General features: G+C 38.4%; 1 protein-coding gene across 4 annotated transcripts in view; it reads left to right on the forward strand.

Annotated features, from left to right (window-relative positions):
- BICC1 (BicC family RNA binding protein 1) overlaps window positions 1-23,661 on the forward strand; it is a 96,338-nt gene that overhangs the window by 11,022 nt on the left and 61,655 nt on the right. For all 4 annotated transcript variants that reach the window (XM_072340830.1, XM_072340831.1, XM_072340832.1 and 1 more), the window contains exon 2: window positions 22,784-22,830. In XM_072340830.1, coding sequence (XP_072196931.1) covers window positions 22,784-22,830 — 47 coding nt within the window. The remainder of the gene's footprint in view (window positions 1-22,783; window positions 22,831-23,661) is intronic.

A 23,661-nucleotide genomic window follows, 5' to 3' on the forward strand; every position in this document is an offset into this window, starting at 1 on the left:
GTGAGAATTGCAATGAAGTGGTGCCATATTAAATGGCATCAATTGTCCCTTGTTTATATGCAGTTAGAGTGGTTAAAATAGTGTTGTTTTAAAAATCTGGCTTTGGAGTACAATGTTTAAACTTTGTTTTGTATGGTAGAAAGGTGTCTCAGTAATTCTGTTAGTAGAGCAAATAGAAGTGCTGTTTTTCCCTTAGTAAACTTGTGGAGTGTGTGTCAAGCAGCAGATATGAAAGTAAGTCTGGTTTTGATCTATTCCATGTGCAGAAACAGTGAAGAAATTTGATCAAATCTTGGTATTTTAAAAGCAATTCCTTTCTGAAGTATGAACACATCCTGCAGATTTTACTTTTCTCTCGATGTGGAAGACATTACCATCACTGGAGTCCAGAATCCACAGATTCCTCCTACGTGTAAGATTGTTTTATTGCACTAAACAATTGAGCATGTAGGGATGTTTTCTGGGTTGCTTAGTAACAGTCAGGTTCTTTATTTTAAATGGCCTTCAGTGACATTTTTAGATTGACTATTTTTTTTTTTTTTCAGAGATTTGGCAGAAATAAAAGTCATTCTGGTGCTTGAAACATGAGGAATTGTTTAAGCCATGAGAAAGCGGGGCTGTTGTTGTAGAGTTTTGTTTGTGTTTACTTACTGGACTTGATATTGTGTTGTAGGTTTCTGAGTGTTGAGTCTAAGAGAATCCTATTTGAGTATTCAATATGATTGTAAGTGGTTCACTGCCTGAAAGAGCTTAGATTACAGAATGTCTAAAGCTGAATTAAACTTTTTAATCACTATATGTTTAGTATGAAACTGAGTGTAGTGGTGGTGTTCTGAGTTGAGAATATTATTCCAACTAATACTTAAAATACGCAGACTACTTCTTTGCATGTGGAATAGCAATTGCATGCTGACAAGGGTCCTGTAACTAGATCAGTCTCTCTTACTGCTGCAGAGCTTGCACTGGGGCCATCTCCTGCTCAGCTGGAGGGAAGTTAGCAGGGAGTTAGAGACCAGCTTCAGTGCATGCTGCAGGGTCAGTGCTGTCAGCTTCTGCTTGGGATGCTTTCAGTGCGTCTCTTCTGTGTACGTTTCTGAAGCAGAAGTGATGTGTGTGCTCCTTGAGGAGCAGTGGCTTGCAGGAGCATGCTGCAGGACTGGGTGGGTGTGGGAGAGGTACGTGGCCAGGGGAAGAACTGCTTCACTGCTCCTGTGGCTTAGATAGAGGAGTGTATGGGCTGAGTAGTTTTTGTACATGGGAAAGAAAGGTTTTGTGAGAAATCTTGGAGCAAAGAAGTGGATATGTGGCCAAGATGTTTTTTTTTAAAAAAAAAATAAAAAGAAAAGAAAAGAAAAGTTGGATAGCCATGAAAGTACAAAGTAAAGATCTTGCACGTATGAGCACCAGACATGTCACTCCTGAGCAAAGCTGTCAGCTGCAGTTTCATTCACATTCCCTTGCTCCTTCCTACTGCTTGGTGCTCTATGGGAGGAGAGGGAGAGGAAAGCCGCGGTCAGTTGTGCTCTGCCTCTTCCCAGCAGCACAGTGGTAGTGGTGGCAGATGCTAGGAGTGTGCAACTGAGATTCTAAGCTAGGAGGACAGCTGAGTATTCGCCTTGTGAAGTATTGATATTTTGTTTTTCCAATTGCTGTTGCAAATTGAAAAATGGGTAGAAGTAATTAGGAAGGCTTGCTTAATTTTAAGGTAGACTTATTCTGGTAAAGAAAGTGATAAACTTCTGAATGGAGCTTCTTACTATGAAACGCTTGGTTCTTAGTATGTAGTGTTATCTCATAACTTGTCTAACATTCTTTTAATCAACGGAATGAGTTCTAAATGATGCTTAGTTTTATGTCATGCAACAGAGTTCAGCTTCAGCAGAAGTGAAGTCATAATAGCAATTCCTAATCATAAAATAAAAATCCTTCTCTGTGGTCTCTTGTAATTCCCAAATGTTGTAGTCTGCTTTTAGGTCCTATTTCCTCACTTCTGCTTCAGAGATGCAGAGGTGCTTTACCTCTTATAATAGATCTTGAGATGAACTGCACTGCATTGATGGGGATAGTAGTACCAGTTTCTGGGGTGGACCAGAAGATTTGTACAGGGTTGTTTAAGAGGATAATGTCTTTTTAGGCAAATTATTCTGTGACTTCAGTTCATTTTTCGTTTGTTTTTCAATTAAAGACTCTAGCATTCTCTGATATCAATGCCAGTTCACTTCTCCAGCTGGACCCTAGGTCCAAACTATGTTAGCAGCTTGTTTTGCTTAAAGACAGCACGCTCTTTCCCTTTGTGGAAGGAGCTAGTGACTTGGTGTTAAGTAGAGCTTGGCAGCTGTCTGATTGTCCACTGGACTACATGAGGGGCTGTGCTGGAGCTTGTACCCAAGGCTATTTTGGTCTTGCGTTCTTTTCTTCTATGTGTAACTTCTCTCATTGGGCTCGAAAAAAATGTATGTAGGCACTAGAGGTTATGAATGTTTCGCTCCAGCAGCTTAGAAATCTACTTCTGAAACAAAATGTTTCCTCTGGAACACCTTAAATGTGATGATTACATTTCAGCAAGTTACAGAGAAGATTTATCTCAGTCTCTGCAAATGGGTTTTGCCAAGACTGTGGCTTCATAGTAGCCAATCTGTCTCATGATTTCAGGGTAGGAACTTATGGAGCTGACAAGTATTCTGTGATTAGAGCCAGCTGAATTGAAACAGAAAACCTACATCCAACTAAAATCAAAATAATAATAATAAGGAAAAAAAAGCAAACAGGAAATGTTGCCTTTTTTTTTGGCACTCTTAAGGGCTCGTGAATTCTAGAATGCAGTGGACGGTGCAGACTTTGCCTCTGAGCTTTCTTGATCTTATTTTTGTTGTTCTCAATTGAGATTTGCAGATACCTGAATCTCCTGAGCTCTTTTGTCTTTCAATCCGGTCACTGCAGTGTTAGTGTGTCTTTTGGGGAACTTTGCTGTGTCAATAGAAAACAAGTATTTGATGTACTTCCTTAGTTGTCCTTACAGAACGATCTACTGTTCTCTGTACAGCTTAATTATTTCTAATTGTATGCAGTGTCTTTTTTTTTTTTAATTTAATAATAATTTTTTTTATAAGTAATTGAAGTAACACTGGTATTGAAAGAAAAAGAAAAGCATAGAAGAAGCAGCTAAACTACCAATAAATTAAGTCAATGATTAAATGGCTATTCATGCTTTGGTGAACTCAGCTCAGTCAGGTCTATCTCAAGAACTGTCTGTAGGAGAAATGGCTTCTCTAATGGAGCTCTGAAGCAAGTGCCTCTGGTGCATTGAATGCATGCTATTGCAAGCAAACGATGGTAATTCTCATGTAATACCTGGTGTGCTCAAGAGTAACAAGTGCTGATAAGCACTGTCTTTTTGAATGCAGCCAAATGAAGTATGTGTGTTTTTATACATTCTATGTATTGTGTTATTAGAACATAATTTTATAGACTATCTGTACACCAGTACAGGAGACAGTAGTGTGAGTTCTAGTTCTTCATTTTTATGTGTAGGTGTGAATTATTTGCAACTGTAAAAATAAACTGGAATGTAAAATCACTTGATTTCTCAGTTAACTGAGAAACTAGGAAAATGGCTGTGGATTAACTGTAACTGTATGAAGACTGAGTTAAATGAAGTTAATATTGGAAGACTTGGCTTGATACTTGCCATGTGTGAGCAGGGCCATGGTTGCTGTTTTCTTTGGAGTTGTCATCAGGTAATCGTGCATTCCTTATGCTAAGCAGGTGCACCCATTTTAGAGGAACGTCTCTAAACTTGAACACTTATTTTCTCATGTGCCCACTGCATCTACACGGTGACAGCAGAGCTGGACACCTGCTCTGCTTTGCCTTGTACTCATCCTTCCGTAATGCCTGGATGATTTAAGATTACCAAATGAAATAAAGGCTCCTTTAAAGCTTCAGGGGACACTTGTTATGCCACTGCCTTGTATGTGGAAGTGCAAGTTTTCCATATAATGCATTTGCAAGAAAATTATATTCATAACTTACAGTTCTATTCATGTGTTTTTTTTTCTCCTCAAATGCAGTCTTCTGCGGCCTTAAGTTACTGTTTACTTGGCTTAAAAACTCCTGAAACATGAACTTTACAAAACATTCAACAGAGGAAATGGAACAGCAAGACCTAGCATTCTTTGTTCAGTCTTCCCTTTCTGCTTAGTTGTTAAGCTAATTCAGTTTAACTGTAAGAGCACACTGTTTCTGGTAGTTGGATTGCACTGCAGTAAAGCTACGGCTCATGTTGTGGAACATCTTGAAGACCAAATTATTGTAATGGAAAAGGAATGTTAGGAATCTTTTGTGGACAGTTTATATTTTGCCACAGAACTTTGTGTATCCTTGCTTTGGATGGCTGAGCAAGGGCTGTAATCACTTGTTTAGCTTTTCTGTGCCTTAAGAGAAGGTATTCTGTGAGAAGGCTCCACATTCTATCTCTGTACTATTGGGGGAGTTGGGGGGGGGTGGAATGTAAGGCTGCCACCTCTAGTGAAGATGAGTATTCTAAAGTTTCACTCCTTCAGCCAATGGCCCATTCATGCCTTTTAGATTTGTTGCTAGATGACTCAGTGGGATTATTTAGCATCCTAGACTTTGCTCAATACTTACCAACCTGTGAGAACACTGATACAGCTTTCTCTGGCTTAAGTCAATCTGGGTAGGGGTGGTGAAAGGGAGGGGAATGTCTGAATATACTGAAAAGAACTGTTATTATTAAGGAAGGGTGTCAATTTCATTTTTTAATTGTAAAATGCAAAAGAATTAGGTTTTTTGTTTGTTTTTTGTTTTGCAAGGGCTTCTTAAAACTCATAAGTAATAGAGGGCTTTACAATTCCAGATGCTGCTGTGATTATGATACTTAGTTTTATGCATTGCAGTTTGGTGTGGGAAGATCATGTGCCTTGAAGTAGTCATTAGAAAGCATAAATGATGTAAACTGTGAACTTTTTCATGGGGTTCTGATGTTCCTGCTTTGTTGTTTATTTCTTGCTTGTGTTTTCTTAACGTGGGGTTTGGTGAATGCAAGTGTGTCAATATCTCATCAATATTCATGAAATCATCATAGAATCATAAAATGGCTTGGATTGGTAGCGACCTCAAGAATAGTCAAGTGCCAACCCCCCTGCTGCAGACAGGGTTGCCAACCTCCCTATCTAGTGCTAGACCAGGCTGCACAGGGACCCATCCAACCTGCCCTTGAACACCTTCAGGGCATCTACAGCTTCTCTGGGCAGCTGTTCCAGCATCATCTCGCCACTCTCAAAGTAAAGAAATATTTATTGATTAGATCTAATCAGTCACTTTATCAAGGCATTTTTAAAATCTTTTTTGGTCAACTGCTGACTGCTTTTGAGTGGAGCAAAATACCGGCAAATACAGAATGTTGTCCAATCTGCAGAGCAGTTTTTTTGTTGAGGTATCAAACAAGTGTATGTAGCTCATGGCGAAGGGTCCATAGTACTCCTATTCATCAACAAATCTGAGTACTCCAGTTTTACCTTACCTTTCTTTCAGTTGAATGTAAAATGCTGATGTCTTTTGCTTTTGGGTGAAGAAGCTACTGACAGCTGTTGTTAACAGTCACTTTTTTATTGATGAGAAACTGATCTCAGAAGCTTAATGCAGTGCTGAATTTGAGCTACTTTGCTCTGCTTCTTCAAGCTCTGCAATTCAACAGCTTCTGTCCATTTTAAACAAGTGTTATGGGGTGCAAAATAGTGTTCATACGATGTTTTCTGATGTATAAACTATAGATACAATTATTAAAAATTGAATATTTTATTTGTATAATTAATAACTATCATGAATACATTTTGATTTACACTGTAGCAATGAATATGGTTAGGTACTTCTCAGGGGCAAACATGGCTCCCTAAGAAAATATTTTGTCTGTTACTGGTCCTCATGATTCCTACTTGGAATTAATGTCAAGAACAGTCTCTTCTAGTGTACAGCTGCAGTTGTTGGCTGTGCTGTTTTTGTCAATGCTTGTGGATGTTATGTTGTCTTTTGTCAGGCTTATGTTATTGAAGTTGATGTTTTAGGCCACTTTATTTCTTGCCCTGGTTAAAATTAACTTTATCAATACTTATGCACCTGCTAAAAGCAAGATTTCTTGTGGTTAAGTCTATGTCATGGCCACCTAATATTTACAAGTTCTTGAATAACAGTCAGTTGTTTGCCCTACAGCTATGAAGTTATTTCAGTTAATTATGGCTCCTCTGAAAGATTCAGATTGGCAGGTAATGGGGGGCAAATGACAACGTTTTAAAACTAGCCTTTTTTTTTTTCCTTGTTGGTTCACTGACATTCTTTCCAAATGAGTGTGTTTTCCATGTCAGAAAGTGAATGTTTTTGGCAAATGCTTTATGCAGGCACGAAACAGATGGAGAATATTTATAAAAGCTGGTGTCTTTTGCAAGCAGCACATCATGTGAAGAGATGTGACCGGAAGTGTTACACGATGTTTTGTACCTATTGCATTATGTGGATAGCTGGTAATGTCACTCTCTGTTTTTAGTTTTCAAGCTACATTTTTGTTTTCGTCACTCTGTTACTTAATCTGCTTTGGTTTGAAAGAGCTGTAAACTTTATCAGTTATTTCTCCGAGTTTTGCAAGCTGAGGTTTTTGTTTGTTTTTGGAGAAGTACACTGGTATGTCACCTGGGTAAAGAGGCTCTTACCATTATCCTTGAGATACACCAAGGTTGTTTGTTTTGTAGCTGTGGATAAATGTACAAAAAAGAACTTGATAGAGACTTTAGAGATGTTGCTAATGCTAGTCAGTGTCACGTTAGCGTGTGCTCAATGCCTTTGTAAATAGCACGTTCAATATTTATCATTTCATCATTAAATGTGTGGTATGTGTACCTTGTGGTGATCAGCAGGAACTTTAAGATGTCAATTTTAAATATTATGTAGTGTCCAAGGTTAGTTTCAGACGTGCATTATGGTGTGTGAAAGCTTTTTCATACCGATTAGATTCTGATTAAGTTGTTTATTTTTTTCTATGTGTGTTATTTGATCACTGTGTAAACAGCAAAAGAGGAATGCTTACTTCATATAAAACAGAAGAAGAAAATATTTGCATGAATCTTCGCTAAAAGGATCCGAGTGTAATAATACAGAGTACAAATGGGAAAGATTCTTCCTGAAAACAACATTGCATTGTCAGCTGCACTAACTTAATGCTGCTTAATAGTGTTTGTGTTTGCAAGAATATGGTATTTCTTCAGCTAAAGCTCCCACACAGGAACTGGAGGCAGAGGAAGGACAAATATTAGTTCCATGCTCTTTATCGTTTGTTTTTCTAGATTTTGGCAGAAATTGTGCATTCTTTGTTTAAATTTTTCACTAAACCGCACATGACACTTCATAGCCTTTTAGTTTATAAGTTTATTTTTAGTTTACTTTGCACAAAATGAAGTTTCTGGTATTATTTCTGCTTAGAATTGATAGTTCTTTAGTCTTAAGAATGGGCATGAAAAACTTTTAAGTTTCAGAAATGCTCAAGGTAACCAGATAAGTGAGTTATGCACTTCAGAATGGGTTGTCTAACCACAATGCTTTCTTGTTTACCTGGGCTCATTAACTTCAGCATTTCCTGCTCCGTATCACTGGTTCATGTAAATAGTTTTGTAGGATTTCTCTGGCTTTGATTTGTTTCCTGTAAACAACAGTTTGAAAAGTAGCTTTGTATCCATAAAATACACATTAGTTAGCAGAGGGCTGAGTATGCCATCTCCTCCATGGTGTGCACAGATAGGCTTGGAGTAACGGGCTTGTTGCCAGTTCGTATGGGTAATGTCATGTCAGAACTACTCTCTCTTGACTGTTTCTTCAACATTTCACTCGGTTGAATCTGTTTGGAACTGAAGATTCACTGGTTCAGAGACTAGTTTTCAAATCCTGTAACATAAATTTGTCGGCGGTGTTTACATATAGCCAATCTGACTACTGCTGTTCTGCTTTATTCCCTTCGACTACCCGAATCTGTACATGAGGAATGAGAGGCTTAAGATTGTTTCCTGAAAACTGAGAAGCACAAAAGTAGACTTCTGTGTTTTGCAAGTGTTGCAGTTGCATGGGGGGAGAGCAGGACCCAGCAGTCCCTCTGGACTGGGCTGGCTGCCCCATGTGATGCCTTCATGTGCATTGTGTAGAGGGGAAATTCAGGAGAGGTCTCATGGTTAATGATCTAATGTTGGAAGAACATAGCTGTCGTGTTGACTGGGCAAGCAGGGGAAACTTTATATACATCTCCTGTGCAGCCACAATACATGATTTGGAAATTGAGAAAAATGAATTAAGGCTGAAAATAGACAGGCTTATATTAACGCGTTTCAGAGTGTGGCCCAAAAATGGGTGAAGTCTGGCTGAGCTGTACAGTTGGTGGTAATTATTGGTACAGTGTGGTCGCATTCTTGTTCTGGTGAGAACAAGAGCAAGAGTTGCATCCTTGTCTCGAGTTTTTGTTGTCTTGATCACCCTGAGTGTGAGAGGAGTCACCTAGTGAAAGTGCCAGGTGAATGGAGCAGATAGAACTATTTAGAAGTGGAAAATATCCGTTTACTACTATACGTACATAGTTTGTGATGTCTGCTTCCAGCATGCCCGTGTTCAGTGTTCAAAAAGTGATTTGGAGTTTTCATGAAATAAGTCTCAGTAGTAAATCTTGTACTAAACTTATGGAACAAAAAAATGACCCAAACTTTTTTCTTGGTGTGTGCCAGCTGGTTACATATCAAGCTGATGTTAATGATATGATATAATTTTCTTTGATTTGAAAACAGCTCTAAGAAATCTGTCTTGGTCAGTTTAGCTTCTCTTGCCTTCAGTTAGTATTTTGTGCAGAAGACAGTTGGATTTGGTTGGAACAGGCTAACTGAAATCTGTATAGGAGGCCCTTATTTTTGCTGCCTTTGCATCCCTTCAGGGAGGTACCCTGAACTAACTAGTATCAGTTAGTGCAGTATGAGAAGTGGTGCCACATCAGACCTCAGGTTTACCAGCTGTCCTTTGTGTTTGTTGGTAAAGAGTGTTCTACTTGTTATGGCTTTTGTAGTTGGTAAGTTGGGCTGTATAGCACATACAGTGAGCTCAGTTTCATAGTACTTGAGCATCCATGGGAGTTACTTGGTCCCAAGGTAGTCTGAAGAAGATTGTGGATGTTACAGCACCAAGGACACAAAAGTGTTCAAATAAGCAGATCCTGATTGTCATGGTTTTGTACTTGGTGGGTGATGCACAAAGATGGGAATGTCCAATGTGTACCACAAGGGAATTTGATGGTTGGGGAGTGCAGCCAGTTATTTTATGTATATATGAGTAGAGCCTCAGAGATATATGACGAATGTCCAATTAGGTGCAGGACTTAAGATAGGTGGATTAAAGAAAGGTGGTTTAATGTTGAGGGAACACTTTCTGTATACCTAGACTAGGCAAGTTTTATTATCAGTAGACTATGGTTGGCTATAGTTCTAGAGATTCTCTTAATTTCGTGATTTTATTTCTGTAAGCAAGTTTTCCATCTGGGCTCTATATCGTGCACTGGCCATGCATGTGTAGAGTACACATGGAAAGAAGTATGATTCAGAGGGAATCTGCTGCAGTGACTGGGAAGGGATGAGTGCACCTTGATGTGGGGGATGCCCCACTAGCACTGCCTTTCCCTTCCACCACTGTTATGTTCCTTTTTTTCTCCAGTAGTTTTGCCATTTCTCGGTTTAGTAAATAATAGTGTGTTAGGTTATGGAGTTTTGTTCTCAGCTTAGGGGTTTGCATGAAATAGATATAAACTGTTAAGAAAATAGGGTCGCTGATTGCTCGTAACTATTTGTGTGTGTATTAAGTATAATGTAATGATGTAGAATAAGGGGTGGAATGTCATGGTTTTGTAATTTTGCTATCAGTATTCCACATTATGACATCATGTAAAGTATGGATAATTTTACCGAATGTTCAGCTCACAGAAGACGACTACGTATCCCAGAGGACATCACAGTCAGGGATAAGTCACAGGACAAGAACACTATATAATCTCACTCCCAGGCTGGACTCGCTCTCTTGAATTCAGGGAGCGTGGGGGAGCATTCCAGCTGTTTTTGCCTAGAGTTTACAGTAGGCCTCTCGTTTTTGGGACCCACTCTTATTTTGCTTGATTCGTTAGTCTTAATTTCAATTTATTTGTATTATATTGTGTTATTCTGTATTTCAATATAGTATTTACTAAATAAGTGTGCCTCCTTAGATTGTTGCAGCTGTTTTCTTTTCCCTTTCCCTTTTTCCCTTCCCATTTTTGGGCCAGCAGCCCTGCAGGCCAGCTGCCCCCCTGCTATGGGTGCAGGTAGATTTTCAATTAACCTGTGACACTGATGAAACAGTAACAGTACATCTTCACTTCTTTTTATCATCACTGGAAATTCTTTTCCTATATTATATTCATGCTATCAGTTCTGTGGGTTTCTGAACCAGCATTTAGTAAAATGGAACCAGTTCAGAACTGTTTTTTTTCCCTAAGTGGATAAGATTTATAGATTTATCTGCTTGTCTTTCAGCTCTCTTTGTGGACAGATCAATATATTACATTTTTTAGTAGTTATTGATGAAAAGGCAACTATATAAACAGTGACTGGAAAGGTAGAACTACTGTTAACCTGAAATTCACAAGCATTTGCTTCTACTCTGTGATCATCTCCTAGGAGATCTGCTTTGAAAAACACTGGTAAGAAAAGGTTAGTTCACCAGTGTAATGGCAGAGTTTGTTGTAGAGCTGCATCTTGTTGTCTCTAAGAAGGCTTTCTTTGCATGTTGGTTTAGAGCAGCTTTCTTTCTGGATGTATGTGCATGTTATGTCTTGGTCCAGTACTGTTTACATGCGTAGCTTTACTTCAGTGAGCAAGCACATAGGCTTTCTGAAACAGGATAATTTAAGTTGGGAGGTAAAATGAATGTAGTTGTTTTACTTGATTTTTGTTCAATTTTGGCAACTCACAGTGCTTTTGCTTGTCTCCCTGCTGAGCAGTCGACCACACTGAAATACAAGTTGATATATTTACTAGCTAATGCAGTTCACATCTTCCACTACAGCATGGTTTGAGCCTGTATGGATGCTAAGCTTCCTGCTGACTTTGGCCACTGAACTTTGAACTTATAAACTGCCTCCAGAAATTGTAGTTGTACAATGTGGTGTTCTTTCTTTGCTCTGAGTTTGTGTTCATATTTATATACAAATACATGAAAGGCAACTTTTCTGCAGCTGTATGTAACGCTTGTGCTTTTTAATATGGGAACTGATCATAGGGAAGGAAAATCATGTAGTTGTCAAAAATGTGGACAACAAAGCAGCTGTGAAAATAAAACTTTTTCACCTTTACCAGAAGGTCTAGAGCTCTGTTGTGCTTTGATCCTCTTACCTAAACAATTACTTCATTTCCTTAGCTTCTTGAAAGTAGGAAGATCTTGATGCTGTGAGTCAACTTTAGTTTTTTTGTGGGCTGAGCATACATTGCAGGTTTTTGTGATGCGTGATTTGGATTCTATGCCTGTGTATGAGAAAATGGGTGACATATCAGTGCGTGCTTTATGATGCTCCATTGCTCTAGACTTGAAGTATGAGACATGAAAAGTGGTATTTTTCAACAGAAGGGACATGTTTGTTTTGTCCTCCACCTATTCCAATTAACTCCACAAAGCTGCAGAGTGTGGCTGGTTCGTTTTGAGAAAGGGAGAAGATCTGTTAATTCCCAATACTGCTTTTCTTTGTCTCTATGTATTTGGAGTATGTCTTTCAGCATAATGGTTCCAGATAAGCATGGTGTCCCATTCCTGATGGGAAAGGCTTGTTTCTTGTAGCTCAGTACGTAACCTGCATTGCAACAGTCTTAAGCTGGTTTCCTGTATTAAGCTTTGTCTTTGACTTAATCTTGGCTTCCATCCTGTAGCTCCACATCTGTGAGTGACTCATAATGAGCAGAGCCATCAGAAAAATATTGTGTACATTTTTATCCAAATCTGTAGGGCTTTTGTTTCTAATTTTTTTTACAGCCTCGCTGCGTTCTTCTCTCGTATGTAATGAATCATACAGTATCTGTGTGCATACCTGACAAGAAAAGTGGCTGTGCATATAGAGAAAATGGAACACTAAACAAATAGAAAGAGTATCCCTAGTCATCAATCTGTTGAGAGCAGAGCTTTCGTATTTGGCAGTTATCCTCTGTCAGCCCCTGGGGCACTGCAGAAATGATATATATAATTTTTTCCCCCTCTTGTAAACAGCAAGTTTTGTTAAATGGAGACTGTGGCTTGGGGGCAGATTCAGATCTGTCAGTCACTGGCAGCAAGAAGAGTTCTGCCTCCTGAGGCTCTCAAGAAATTGTCTCCACAGCACCCAGGGATTCAGGAAAGCAGCCCTGCCATGGAGCCTTTTTTCAGGAAGACAGGCTGTTCATATTCTGCTTCTCTTATTCTTACAGGAATGCTTTGACTCACCTGTGTCTCATTTCTAGGTGTGTGACAACATGAACATTGTTCTGTCAGCTGTTCTGCAGCTTCTGCCAAGTGTTTGGTGGCTAGCTTTCAGGCAAGAGGAAAAATGCTGGGGCCTAAAAGACAGTTCCTTTGTCTTCTATCTTTTCTTTCACTAAAAAAACAGCTTCCAAATTCAGCATTGGGTAGTTATGTATTGGCTCATGGATGGAGTCAAGGATGGTGTCATGCATGGAGTCAAGGTTGATATCAGGGTAGTCAGCTGAGATGGGCAGCATGGAAGTGGGACTGGGATGGCTTAACCCAACTGCACTGTTCTTGTCTCTTCCCTTGTGTCAGGAGTAGGCTTATAGTGATGGAAGAATGAGTAACCTGGGTAAATAACTTCTTGTTTCTTTGATTAAAAGCATTCTGTAGCAGCTGTGGGGTCTATGGGATCTTGATGATTTTCTAGCACCTACCAAAGCAGCCCTTCTCCTCCAGCTTATAGAGGATCTTAGGTCAAGGGAATTGGTATCAACTTGGCAGTGTGTAGTATGGAACACTGTTCTCATTGACTTGATGTCTGGCTGTGGGCTGGTTGTGTCAACATTGTGCCTACAAAGCATTTGGACCAAGTTGATACCATGTGAAATCTTACTTTGCCAGACTATCCTTTGACCACAGGTCCACAAATTTACTGTATTTCCTGAGATTGAGTTGCTGAAAGGCCTTTTGAAGGAGAGGAGCAAATTAATTAACCTCTTGAATAAAATGGCAAAAGCTAAACCATCTCTTTACCTGCACTGAGATGCAGCATGCAATACTTCCTGGCAATGGGGTTCCGCTTCTTATCTTCCTAGAGTTTAGCTTGGGTAAGGAGTGCGGGATTATTATATTATAGATTATTTGCTCTTATATGTTCAGTTAGCAAAAACAGATTTGAAATGTAAGGATCAGTCGCAGTCTTTGCTTCTTAATCCTACATCCAATATAATGTAATATGTTTGTTTGTCTCAAAACTGGGAAGTGGGGGGGGGGGGAAGGGAGGGAGGGGATGCAATATTAAAGTGAGGGAGGGTGCACAAAGGGACTTAATATGGTGTTTTAATCAGGTTTTGCTCATGTTAACAGGCTGTGTGAACCTGTCTGTCATAAGTGCAAGTCGTGTGATGTGATAGGGCGTATTTTCTCTTTAAAAAAAAAAAAGCATTTATCAATGCTGCAAGTGTATTTGGTTGGTTTTTTTTTTCTGTTTAAAGAGAAATCAGAAATAGAACTCTGCTACTACAAAATTTAGATGCTGAAAAGCTGCCTTTGTCCACTTTGAGCATAATAGAGGAAAAAATATATTATAAATCTGATAGTAATACAGGATTCTCTGGGTGAAATATCATAAAAAGACTAAGCTGCTCTTCATCTTGACAAAGCAAATAAAACTAGAGTTTGCCAGTGCTAAAGATGTTCTTAGACTTTATGGCCAATATTAGAATATTGCTTCTTAAGTCCCAGTGTTAAGACCAGAAATAATTAAAACTGGACCATTTTTAAGTTTAATTTGTGAATACTTAGAGTAATGGGACAACTGTTCCTTTTCTTTCATAAAATATCTAGTTCTTATTACGGCTGCCAGTTCTCTGAGATGTTCTGTTTTGAATTCATTCTTGCTTTGAACTCTCATCTCCTTACCTACAGCCTGGCAGTAAGCTTTGCTTTCTGTGTGTGCAGGACTTGAAAAGCAATCTTGAGTAGCTTGAGATTTCTGAGACTTTAAGGAATTTCTTAGGGTTTCTATTTTTATGTAGAATTCTGTTGAACTTTAATTAGCTAAGGAATTTCAGATGCGCCCTCAACTGTTCCCAGAAGCAGGCCAGATGACTTAATCTGTTATTGAAATTGGAGTAAATGAAAGATTCTTAATAGCTCTTCTACATCATTTAGATACAATGCAGCTGTCAGTCTCCCTGGTGTAGTATGTTAACTCTTCTGAACCACTGTACAGATAAAAGAATGACTCATCATCATAAATAGCATAATTTGACCATCAGATAATTCACAAGTTTTTTTTTTAAAGTGTAGAATACATAGCGACTCTCCTTGGTTTTCTGCTTATGGTTTAAACAACTAAGTATAACTAGAGTGAAGAGCCTTTGGTTGCAGTCTAGCTTTTGACTAGATGAGTGAGATTAGGAAGGTGAGGATGGACTCTGAGAAAGCTAGCATCAAACTAATGCTAATCAAAGTTTGTGTGTTGAGAAGGGGAAGCTGAAAACTTGATTTTTGAAACATGAGTTGGCATGTTTGCTAGAGGCAGCAACTGGGGTCCTTGAATGCCTCTGACAAATGATATAGGAAGCTTTCAGCAGTACCCACCTGATACACTGAAGCAGAGAGTGGAAGACATTGCACAGTGACTTCCACAGACTTCACTACTATTCACTTCTGCTTTTTTTTTTTTTTTTCCTCCTCTCCCTCTGCCTCTTCCTGATCTCTGTTTTTAATTGTAATGCAAGAATTATAATCAAGCTGCTGGGCAAAGAATTTATGCATGCCAGAGAAGAGAAGTAATGTAATAGAAGTGCAGGTTTCTTGGGTTTAAATACTGAGTAATCCATGCTAAGAGAACTAATAGAGCAGTTTCAATCAGGTAATACATTACTGACAGCTGCTTGGTTTTCCTGGCTGATTTCTTAAGAGTAGCTGGCAGAAAGTAGAGCACTCACTTCCTATCTTTGAAGTCTGAAATTCTGGACCCATAACGTCTTCTGTGCTCCTTGTCTCATAAGAAAGCATCCTGTGCTTGGGTAGATGAGCCAGACCCATTTGCCTTCTGAAGGAGAGATCCCCAACATGGAAAAGAGGTCTCAGGGCAACCCCAGCTTCACAGCTAGCTTGCATTCTGATCTGATGATAGAAACGCATAGATAAGCATACTTTCTCTATGCAGAGACTTGGCAGAAATCATTTTCCCTAGAGATAAATTTGTTCTACAGAATGAGAAAAATCTGTTGGTATATATCTAAAATTTATAGCCATTGGTTCTGGATGAACTTCATAGCTATGCAATTCTAAGAATACTGATGCCAGGGAGAGAACTGACAAGGCGATAGCTTGTAGCATTAACTCTTGATGTTTCTAGCCATCAAATCCATCAGGTCCCTAAAGATACTAGAAGTGCTGGAAGTTCAAAACCATCTAGGTCATTTGAGTGTATATAGCATTCTTTCTTGGCAATGTATGCAGTGGCAGTAAGCTTAATTTGTTTCTTTTCTTGACAATTTTTTCCCCTTATTTATTGCATATAACAGATGGAGGGAACTTTGCATTTTAGCTGTGGGATGGTTTTACTTAATTTCCAGAAGCCTTATTTTATTGTAGCATGAGGAAAAAGATTATTGAAAAATTGTTGTAGTACTTGACTATTTATGTAGTTTACATGATAGATAGTCTTGATAATTTTATATGTGAAAGTAAATGGGGACTTGGGGGCTGAATGAAAGATATGAACTTGTCTATGTGCATACAGGAAAGACCTCAATTCAAGAAATCTTATGCAGCTAGGTAGTAACTGAAATAGAGGCTATAGGTGCTGCACTTCCACAGTGCTCAGAAAGTGCTGCATTTAAATAACAGCATAAAAGCAGTGTTTGTTCAGAGGCCATTCTTCTTTTTTTTTTTTTTTTCCCTTTTCCCATTAGTTATGTCTGTCAGAAGTTCTAGCACATCTGGCTTTTTCACTAATAGCTTCATAGCTTGTGTATTAAGCTCGTTCCAAGAGGAGATACAGTGGAACCTACCCAAAAACATCCAGTTATTTAACAGAGACTGTTTTTTGTCCTTTACTGAGAATGCTGAAATTGTTCCAGTTCTCCTTCGGCTGCTCGACTAGAGAAAGAAACTTCCCGTGTAAAATTTGTTTGTGTCGTGGATATCTTTTTGTTTGGTTTTCAATTGTTTTTCCTCTTAAATTATGTATTAACAAAAGACGATGCTTTTATTTTTACCTACAGTCCTGGAATCCTTTCACCACACAATATGTAGACATTGGTTAATTATGTACTATTACAGATACGTTTGTAGTTCCTCACTTGGTAAATTTGTCAGCATGAGATATGGACAGGTGCATTTTTTGCTAGCTTTTTTAGTTGTGACTTCCAATAACTTCTAGAGAACTGTGTGTTGTTCCATCCGTTACCCTTCTTTCTGATACTTCCAGTAGAGACTTTGTGGTATACTCTACCTGGTCTGTGGTGAGCATCCTCAAGAACTACAGGTTACCTTAGCAGTGAACCTTATAAAATCTAAAAGTTGATTCACTTGGTTGGTTGGTTTGCTTTTCTCTGCTTACTGACTCTGGAATGCTTACAAAGCTCATAGAAATCCTCAAATACCAGAATGTATGAGTTACAGAATATTTAATGGTACTATAAAATCAGTGTTCTTTTTCTCCCTTTGTTGCTGGTGACTTTTGGGTTTTTTTCCTACACTGTGGGAAGTTCTCACTTTGTGTGAACACAAGGTTAATTCTGGTGCAGAAAGAATATCTCTTAACTTGCAGCAGGTTCAAAACTAGACACAGAAAACTGAAGCTGCCTTGCAGTGAGATGAATATGTAGCTGAAATACTGTCGAAAGGCCAATAAAATAATAGAATTAAAGGTTGTTATGCAAATGGATTGCTTATTTAAGCTTTCCTACATTCTTTTGCCAGATGCTTTCATTTCTGCTCATCAGCTTTTACTCTAACTTCTTTGTAAGCTGGAAACTGGAAGTGGGACTAGCTTTATGATTAGAAGAGAAATAGTGACTTACTTTGGATATCAACAAATTCAACTGGAGGTCATGTTATTTAAATAGCGTATGCTCTTTTTTTGTTACTGATGGCTCATTTGAAGCAATTTGGTTTAACTCAGTGGCCTATAGTGGGTGGAATTCTTAATCTTGGCTTGATGTGGGCAAGCTTTCAGAGTGTGTATGGTTATAGTCTGTGCACAAAAAACCCATCATCTTTTTGTGTTGGTTTCTGATTCAAGCATAACTATTCAATGAAATGTACAGTATTTTTGGTGTGATGACTTGCTTGGTACCTTCTGAGGAAAAAACTCTGGCTTTGGCTTTAGTGAGTTTCTGACGAGTGATCAATTCTTGAAAACAAAAACAACCAAATCAGCATTGGCTCAACACTTCTCTTTTTAACATTGAAAAAAGTTAACTGATCAATATGAGGAAAATAACAGGTTTTAGAAGTTCTTTGTGATTTAGTGGATAACTTTTTTTATTACTGCTTAAGGTTTGTTATTCGACAGTTGGATAGAATAGTGTTAAGTTGGTTTGTCTCATTAAAACTCAAATACGTTTAGCTCTTTTAAATGAATTTTCTGATGCAAGTAACAATTGTTTCATAGCTGAAACCCTGAGACAAGAACATGCAATCAGATTCTTTGATAAATGTGTTGTTTTTGTTTTTGTTTTTTTCCCCCAGTGAAGGGAAAGGAAGAAATTCTGATAGTAACCAACCTGAAGAAAAATATACAAATATCTTTTGTTGCTTTTCAATACCAATTTCAAGAGCTTAGTGAATGAGGCACAAAGCTGATTTGTGAGGTCAATTTGCAGTAATGGCATCTTTAAACCAAACTTGACTGAATTCGAGTGCCTTTGGTTCGGTTCCTGTAAAATGTGGTCTACTTCGTAAGCTGATTAAAAGAACATTTAAAATAAATGTTAAAATTCGCTGGTCTGTGTCAACTTAAATTACAATCTGGCTTTTTTCTGATTTGGTGATTAAGTAGACAAGCAATGTACTTAATGGGTACAATAATAGTTAACACCTGTTTCAACTGTTCCATATTTGTATTGGATGGGACCTTGGTAATCCAGTATATCTTGAAAAGTGAAAGCCTGATATAAAGTATTCCATGGTATGGAAGAAATTATAATAAACACAGTATAGCTTAAAATATAAAATGCCTATTATGCACATTTATTTAGTCTTTCCTTGTATTTCTGAAGCCAATGTTATCATTTTGTGTAAAAATAATCCTAGTTTTTGTGAAGATCAGTTAAGTAATTATTGAATATGAGGAAGTAAATTTTGTTTCCAAGAAACCAAAACTTGCTGAGTAGGGGAGGCTGGTGTAGATGAAAAGCTTTGTTGGCCAGGAGTCAGTGCATGGTGTTAATTAGCATTCTGCTTGACATGGCAGAATGGTAAGTGATGTGGTCAAGCTCACTTTGGGGATGGAGCCACTGACAGAAGGGTGTGGTGGTCTGAGGCTGTTGACCATGCATGGAATTTGAGAGCTCACCTGGATATGTTGTCTAAGCATGGATCCTTTTCTGTTTCTCAGTATAGTTGCTGATGACTTTTTGTGCTGGGCATGTAGTTGAGCTCGAGGAATGCTGTCTTTGACATGGTAGGGCTTCTGCTGTGAAACTTATTGTTACAAAATAAAAGAACTGCTCTTTTAATATGTGTGCCATATTTGTGATATCTGGTTTTTGAGGAAATGTTGGCTTCGTATTAACACTGTAGTTAATATTTGTAAAAAAACTAAAATAATCTGCCAGGATATTAACGTCAGCTATGAATTCTGAGAGCTTCTCAATATGATGTTTCAAAGACAAGATTTGTTTTGGAAGTCAGGGTTAATTCTCAAGATTTGTTTAGAAAAAAAAGTTGAGCTTAGGATGCAGTGACCTTTCCGGCTTTTTCCCCTAAACACAAATTAGCGCTTGCTTTTATCTCAGTTTGTCTGACTGAGGTCAATCTCAACAGCTTGCTGAGTTGCAGCTCATTGTAGCGAATGCTGCACAGTTTGGAACCCATTTTCGATGACTTGGGTGTAAAATGTAAAATTTTGGGGAATAGTTTTGGGGCTCATTTCCCTGCCAAAGATACTGAGCTTGTGGTGTTTGAACAGAATCTGTTCTTTTAAGAAAGAAATGGTAACTTTTCCCTTGTGTTTGGCAACTGTAGCCATTTTTAGAAGCAACAAATCCTCTGCCTCTTTTACCATTGCAAAGCCTTTCTTTCTTTCCAAAATCTTCACTGTGTTAAAAACTATCAATGTTAAATTTTCTTCTGTGAATATATATGTGTACGTATATGCATACATGCATACTTCATTTGGAAGTTAACATACATTAAATGTATGCAATATATAAACGATGGTATTTTTTGGGGGTTTTCAAGTGTAATTTTTCCTCCTTAGGAGACGGAGTAACCTCACAGTATAAGAATATTATCATTACCAGAAGTTTAATGAGAATGGCAGAAGGAGTACTAAGTGGAAAATAGCTAACCTAGCGATAAACATGATGTGCTGCTTCGTGTGGATTATCTGACTTATTTTCTTAGCTTTAACTAGAGAAGAGGAAAATATCATTTCAAGCCTAACTCAATGTTTTAAGTTATGATTGAGTGTTTTTCATTCAGTGCTTATTAGAGATGGCAGCTGTTAGGCCACCTTAATATTCAGCAACTATTTTATACAAAATAAAGTGAGCGCAGACATAATAGGCACATAGGAAATCCTGAAATAAAGTAAAGCAGTTATAATTAAGCCATTGGAAAACACCGAACAATGACTAAAATTGTAAATGCTGTTTGCACCAACTTCATTAGGACGCTCCCATTCCCTCCTCTCCCTTCCTTGTCCATGCTTCTTGGGATCCATGTGTTGTGTCATACATTTGCTGGTCGGGTCAAGCTGTAAATCAGGTCACCAGAATGATTCAGATTAAAAACAAACCTACAATAAGGAACTTGGAATTTGCACTGTCAGCATTCTCCTTAAATGCCTCGCAGAGCATCGCTGCCATTATCTAAGCCATCTCTTATTTGTATTCAGTTTAGATGTCATGTATTTGCAGCTGAAACAAAATCTGTCTATTCTCAAAGCTACAACTTCAGCTTCCCATCTGTCATCTTCTCATCTACAGTTTGTCTTCTGGACCCTCTGATTAAAAGCACATTGGGCCCATGTATCATTTGAAATAGCGTTGTGGTACTTGCCTCCCTAAAATATTTCAAAGCTTTTCCTGAGTTACTGAAAGATGTGTAAAAACAACATGCATCTATGAAGTGGCTGCTGTCTGAAGTTAGTTTTTGTTAGCAGTTTTCTTGCTGGTACCTGTGGCTTACAGTGTACAAGTTGGATTTTGTTTCCAGAAACCCTGCTCTGCTGAAGCTTCCAGCAGTGTGCTCTTCTGTCACAGGCAGTGTGGGTTTGGTGGATGAGGAGAGCACTGCTCTTTCCTCAGGTTGTAAAGCTGGGATTTACTCTGCAGCAGGGTGAATGGTTCACTCGGTTCCTCTGCTTTGACTCTGAATGAAAGAACGCAAACTTACGTATTGAATTGCTTAGAGATTTGTGGGTTAGTCTGTGGTATTTAGGTGTTAGCGATGCTTCTTGAGAAGCTCTCAATTATAGAGGCACTGATTCTTCTGGGATAGGAGCAGTGATCTGATGCCATTACTTTGTATCTTCAGTGGCTTTTGCTCTGTCTGGAATTGCTTGTGTCATCGAAAGAGCAGAGAGAGCTAAGTAGCTGGAACAGCTGTGAAGGTAGGTGGTGGGGCTAACTGGCCATCTGTTCTGTGTGTGAGACATGGAGAAAATTCCCCAAAGACAATGACTGGCTTCAGCAATCCTGGTTTGCAGTCAGGAAACTTGTTTTTACGTCTCTTCTGTTTCCTTCACTTGGAATTTCATTTGGAGGTATTCCTTTTGGGGAGAAGAGGCAATTATCCTTCTCCTAATTATCTCGCTTCTGAAAGACCTCCTGTGTTTTGGTTGCTGTGTCTCAAGTTGCAACACAGATAAGCTACAACATATGTTATATGCAAACAGTTGTAGCATTTTAAGAGCAGTCCCCTTACATCACCCCTGAGTACAGCGTGAGGTTTAAATTAATGTGGGAATGAATCTGAGCCCTAATCCCTGTTTTGTTCTTGAAACCACTAAGTTGCATCTTTGTTTCTTCTATGCTTGCAAGTCCTGTTTTGAAATGATGCTACTGTTGCTATTCCTCCCAACTAACTCTCCCCCCTCCCCACACCCCAGTAGGCTTTTGGAAAAATATTCTTCAAACTGCATACTTTGTTTACTGCCTATGGATATTTAGGTTAGTGGTTGCTTGCACTCACCTGTGCCCATGTCCCTTTTATCTGCTCTTCATCACAGAAGCTCAAGATCTGGAACCTCCAGATCTGACTTCTTGCATAGCACAATTTCACACAGCTAAAACCATGCTAGGCATGAGGAAGAGAGTGGTGTTCTCCATTTTGTGCTTTTTACCTACAAAACTGTACTAGTGTTAAGTTAATGGCTTTTCTGTTTCTGTTGTTTGCTGCTTTTTTCTCTGAGGAGTTTTTCATGGACTCAATACTTTCAGATTTCATCCTGTAAAACTTCCTAGCCGAAGCAGCCTCACAGTGTTTTCCCTTCATGACAGGCTCATATCTGCTAATTGCTGAGTGATACCAGCATCCCCATTCAGTGCACCTTCTAGCTTCAGGTTACTTTTCTTGAATGCTCTTCCTGCATTCAAAACTGCTAATGCTTCTGGTCTGTACGTCGGGCTGTTCCTAGGATCTAGGGCTGCTTTCAACTTTTCACCTGTGTTGACTGTAGCAGCTCAGGAGTGCTGTTGGTCTAAAGGAATATTGCAAAAATTCACTGCCTGACAAGCAAATACAACAGCATGAAAGCATGCTTGGATTTCTGAGGTGCTTTGTCAACCTCAGTAAAACAAAGAGCAGCGAGTATTGCATCAAGTTGCTTTATTTCCCTTCAATATTAAGAAAAAGTTAATAGTAGAATAGAGGTACTTACTAACGTGATTCAGACTCAGTTCACTGCTTAGTCTTGTTTTGGTTCTGATTCTTAATCTTGATTTAGTGAATGCTGTGCACTTCCAGCTTTTTCTTTACATCTTAATAGAATTGTGTGGCAAAGCACGTGGTGTAAATAAATCATTGGACTTAGGTGATCATAGATCTGAGTTTTAGTTACGAAGTATATATGTATAGTAGCTCCATTATGCAAATAAACATGTGCTTGGAACTGATCCTTTGCAAATGACTCATGAGATGTTGTTCCAAGTGTTAGTCAGTTGTTGATAAATGTCTATTGCATAAGACAAAACTTACCCAGAGTTATAATTTCACAGTAACAAGGGTTCATTGATGATTTGTTTGTTGTTTTTTTTTATATGTAGACTTAGAAATTCTCTCCCAGGTATTTTTGTAACCAGATGTCATTTTTGTTTTCCAGCTGCTGCTGAGGGCAAAGGGAAAAGTGGGGAAGACTTTTTTCAGAAGGTAAGAAAGTTGCCGTAATTCTGTACTAACGACTGACTAGACAAAGAAAAATTGTGCTGGTTGTTCATTCACAATTTCTACTAGTGAAATTCACTGTGCAGTTTCCACTGTGTGATCAAATACATTTTTCAGTTTTGCTGCTTAATGCCTACTAACCGTCAGCTGTATGTGGACAGTAATGCCAAGTACGATCTTTGCTGTATTCTACTGTAATTCACTTAGAAGCTTAAATCTTCTTTAATTGGAAGTTTCAAACGATGCATTTTGGAAGTATTCCCTCTAATAGCAGAGGGTTCACCAGCAAGATGGTGTGGTGGTCTTAACGTTATTGTCTGTGGATAAACACTACATCCTGTTATTGGAGAACTGACATAAAACTTACTGTGCTATCATTGAAAGCATAAATATTTGGTTGAGAAATGCATAGTCCTTTTAAGAAAGAAATGCACAATCCACACAGTGTTTCAATAAAGTTTGTGGTTAGGCAGAGGCACGGAAGGACTGGAAAAAAATAGTCCCACAGCAGCTCAACTACAAAGAGAAACATGAACAAGAATAATGGCTTTGAAATTGCTTTCTACAAAGCAACGTGGTTTTTTTTTAATGAATAATGTGTAAATTATTATTTATGAATTGATGAAGATACTGCATGTAGTATGCAAATAAAAATGAGCTGTTGTATGGTTTTTTTTGTACTCCAGAGAAGACAATGTAAACCTTCAGGTTGTATCCTGAAATGCCTTGAAACTTTTTTGATTAGCTGTCTTTAAAACAAGTAGCTGCCCTTATTTTCCATATTGTGTTCATGTTTAGAGGTCATACTTTTAGAAG

The sequence above is a fragment of the Excalfactoria chinensis genome, chromosome 6 (genome assembly GCF_039878825.1).
Source record: "Excalfactoria chinensis isolate bCotChi1 chromosome 6, bCotChi1.hap2, whole genome shotgun sequence".
NCBI lineage: Eukaryota > Metazoa > Chordata > Aves > Galliformes > Phasianidae > Excalfactoria > Excalfactoria chinensis.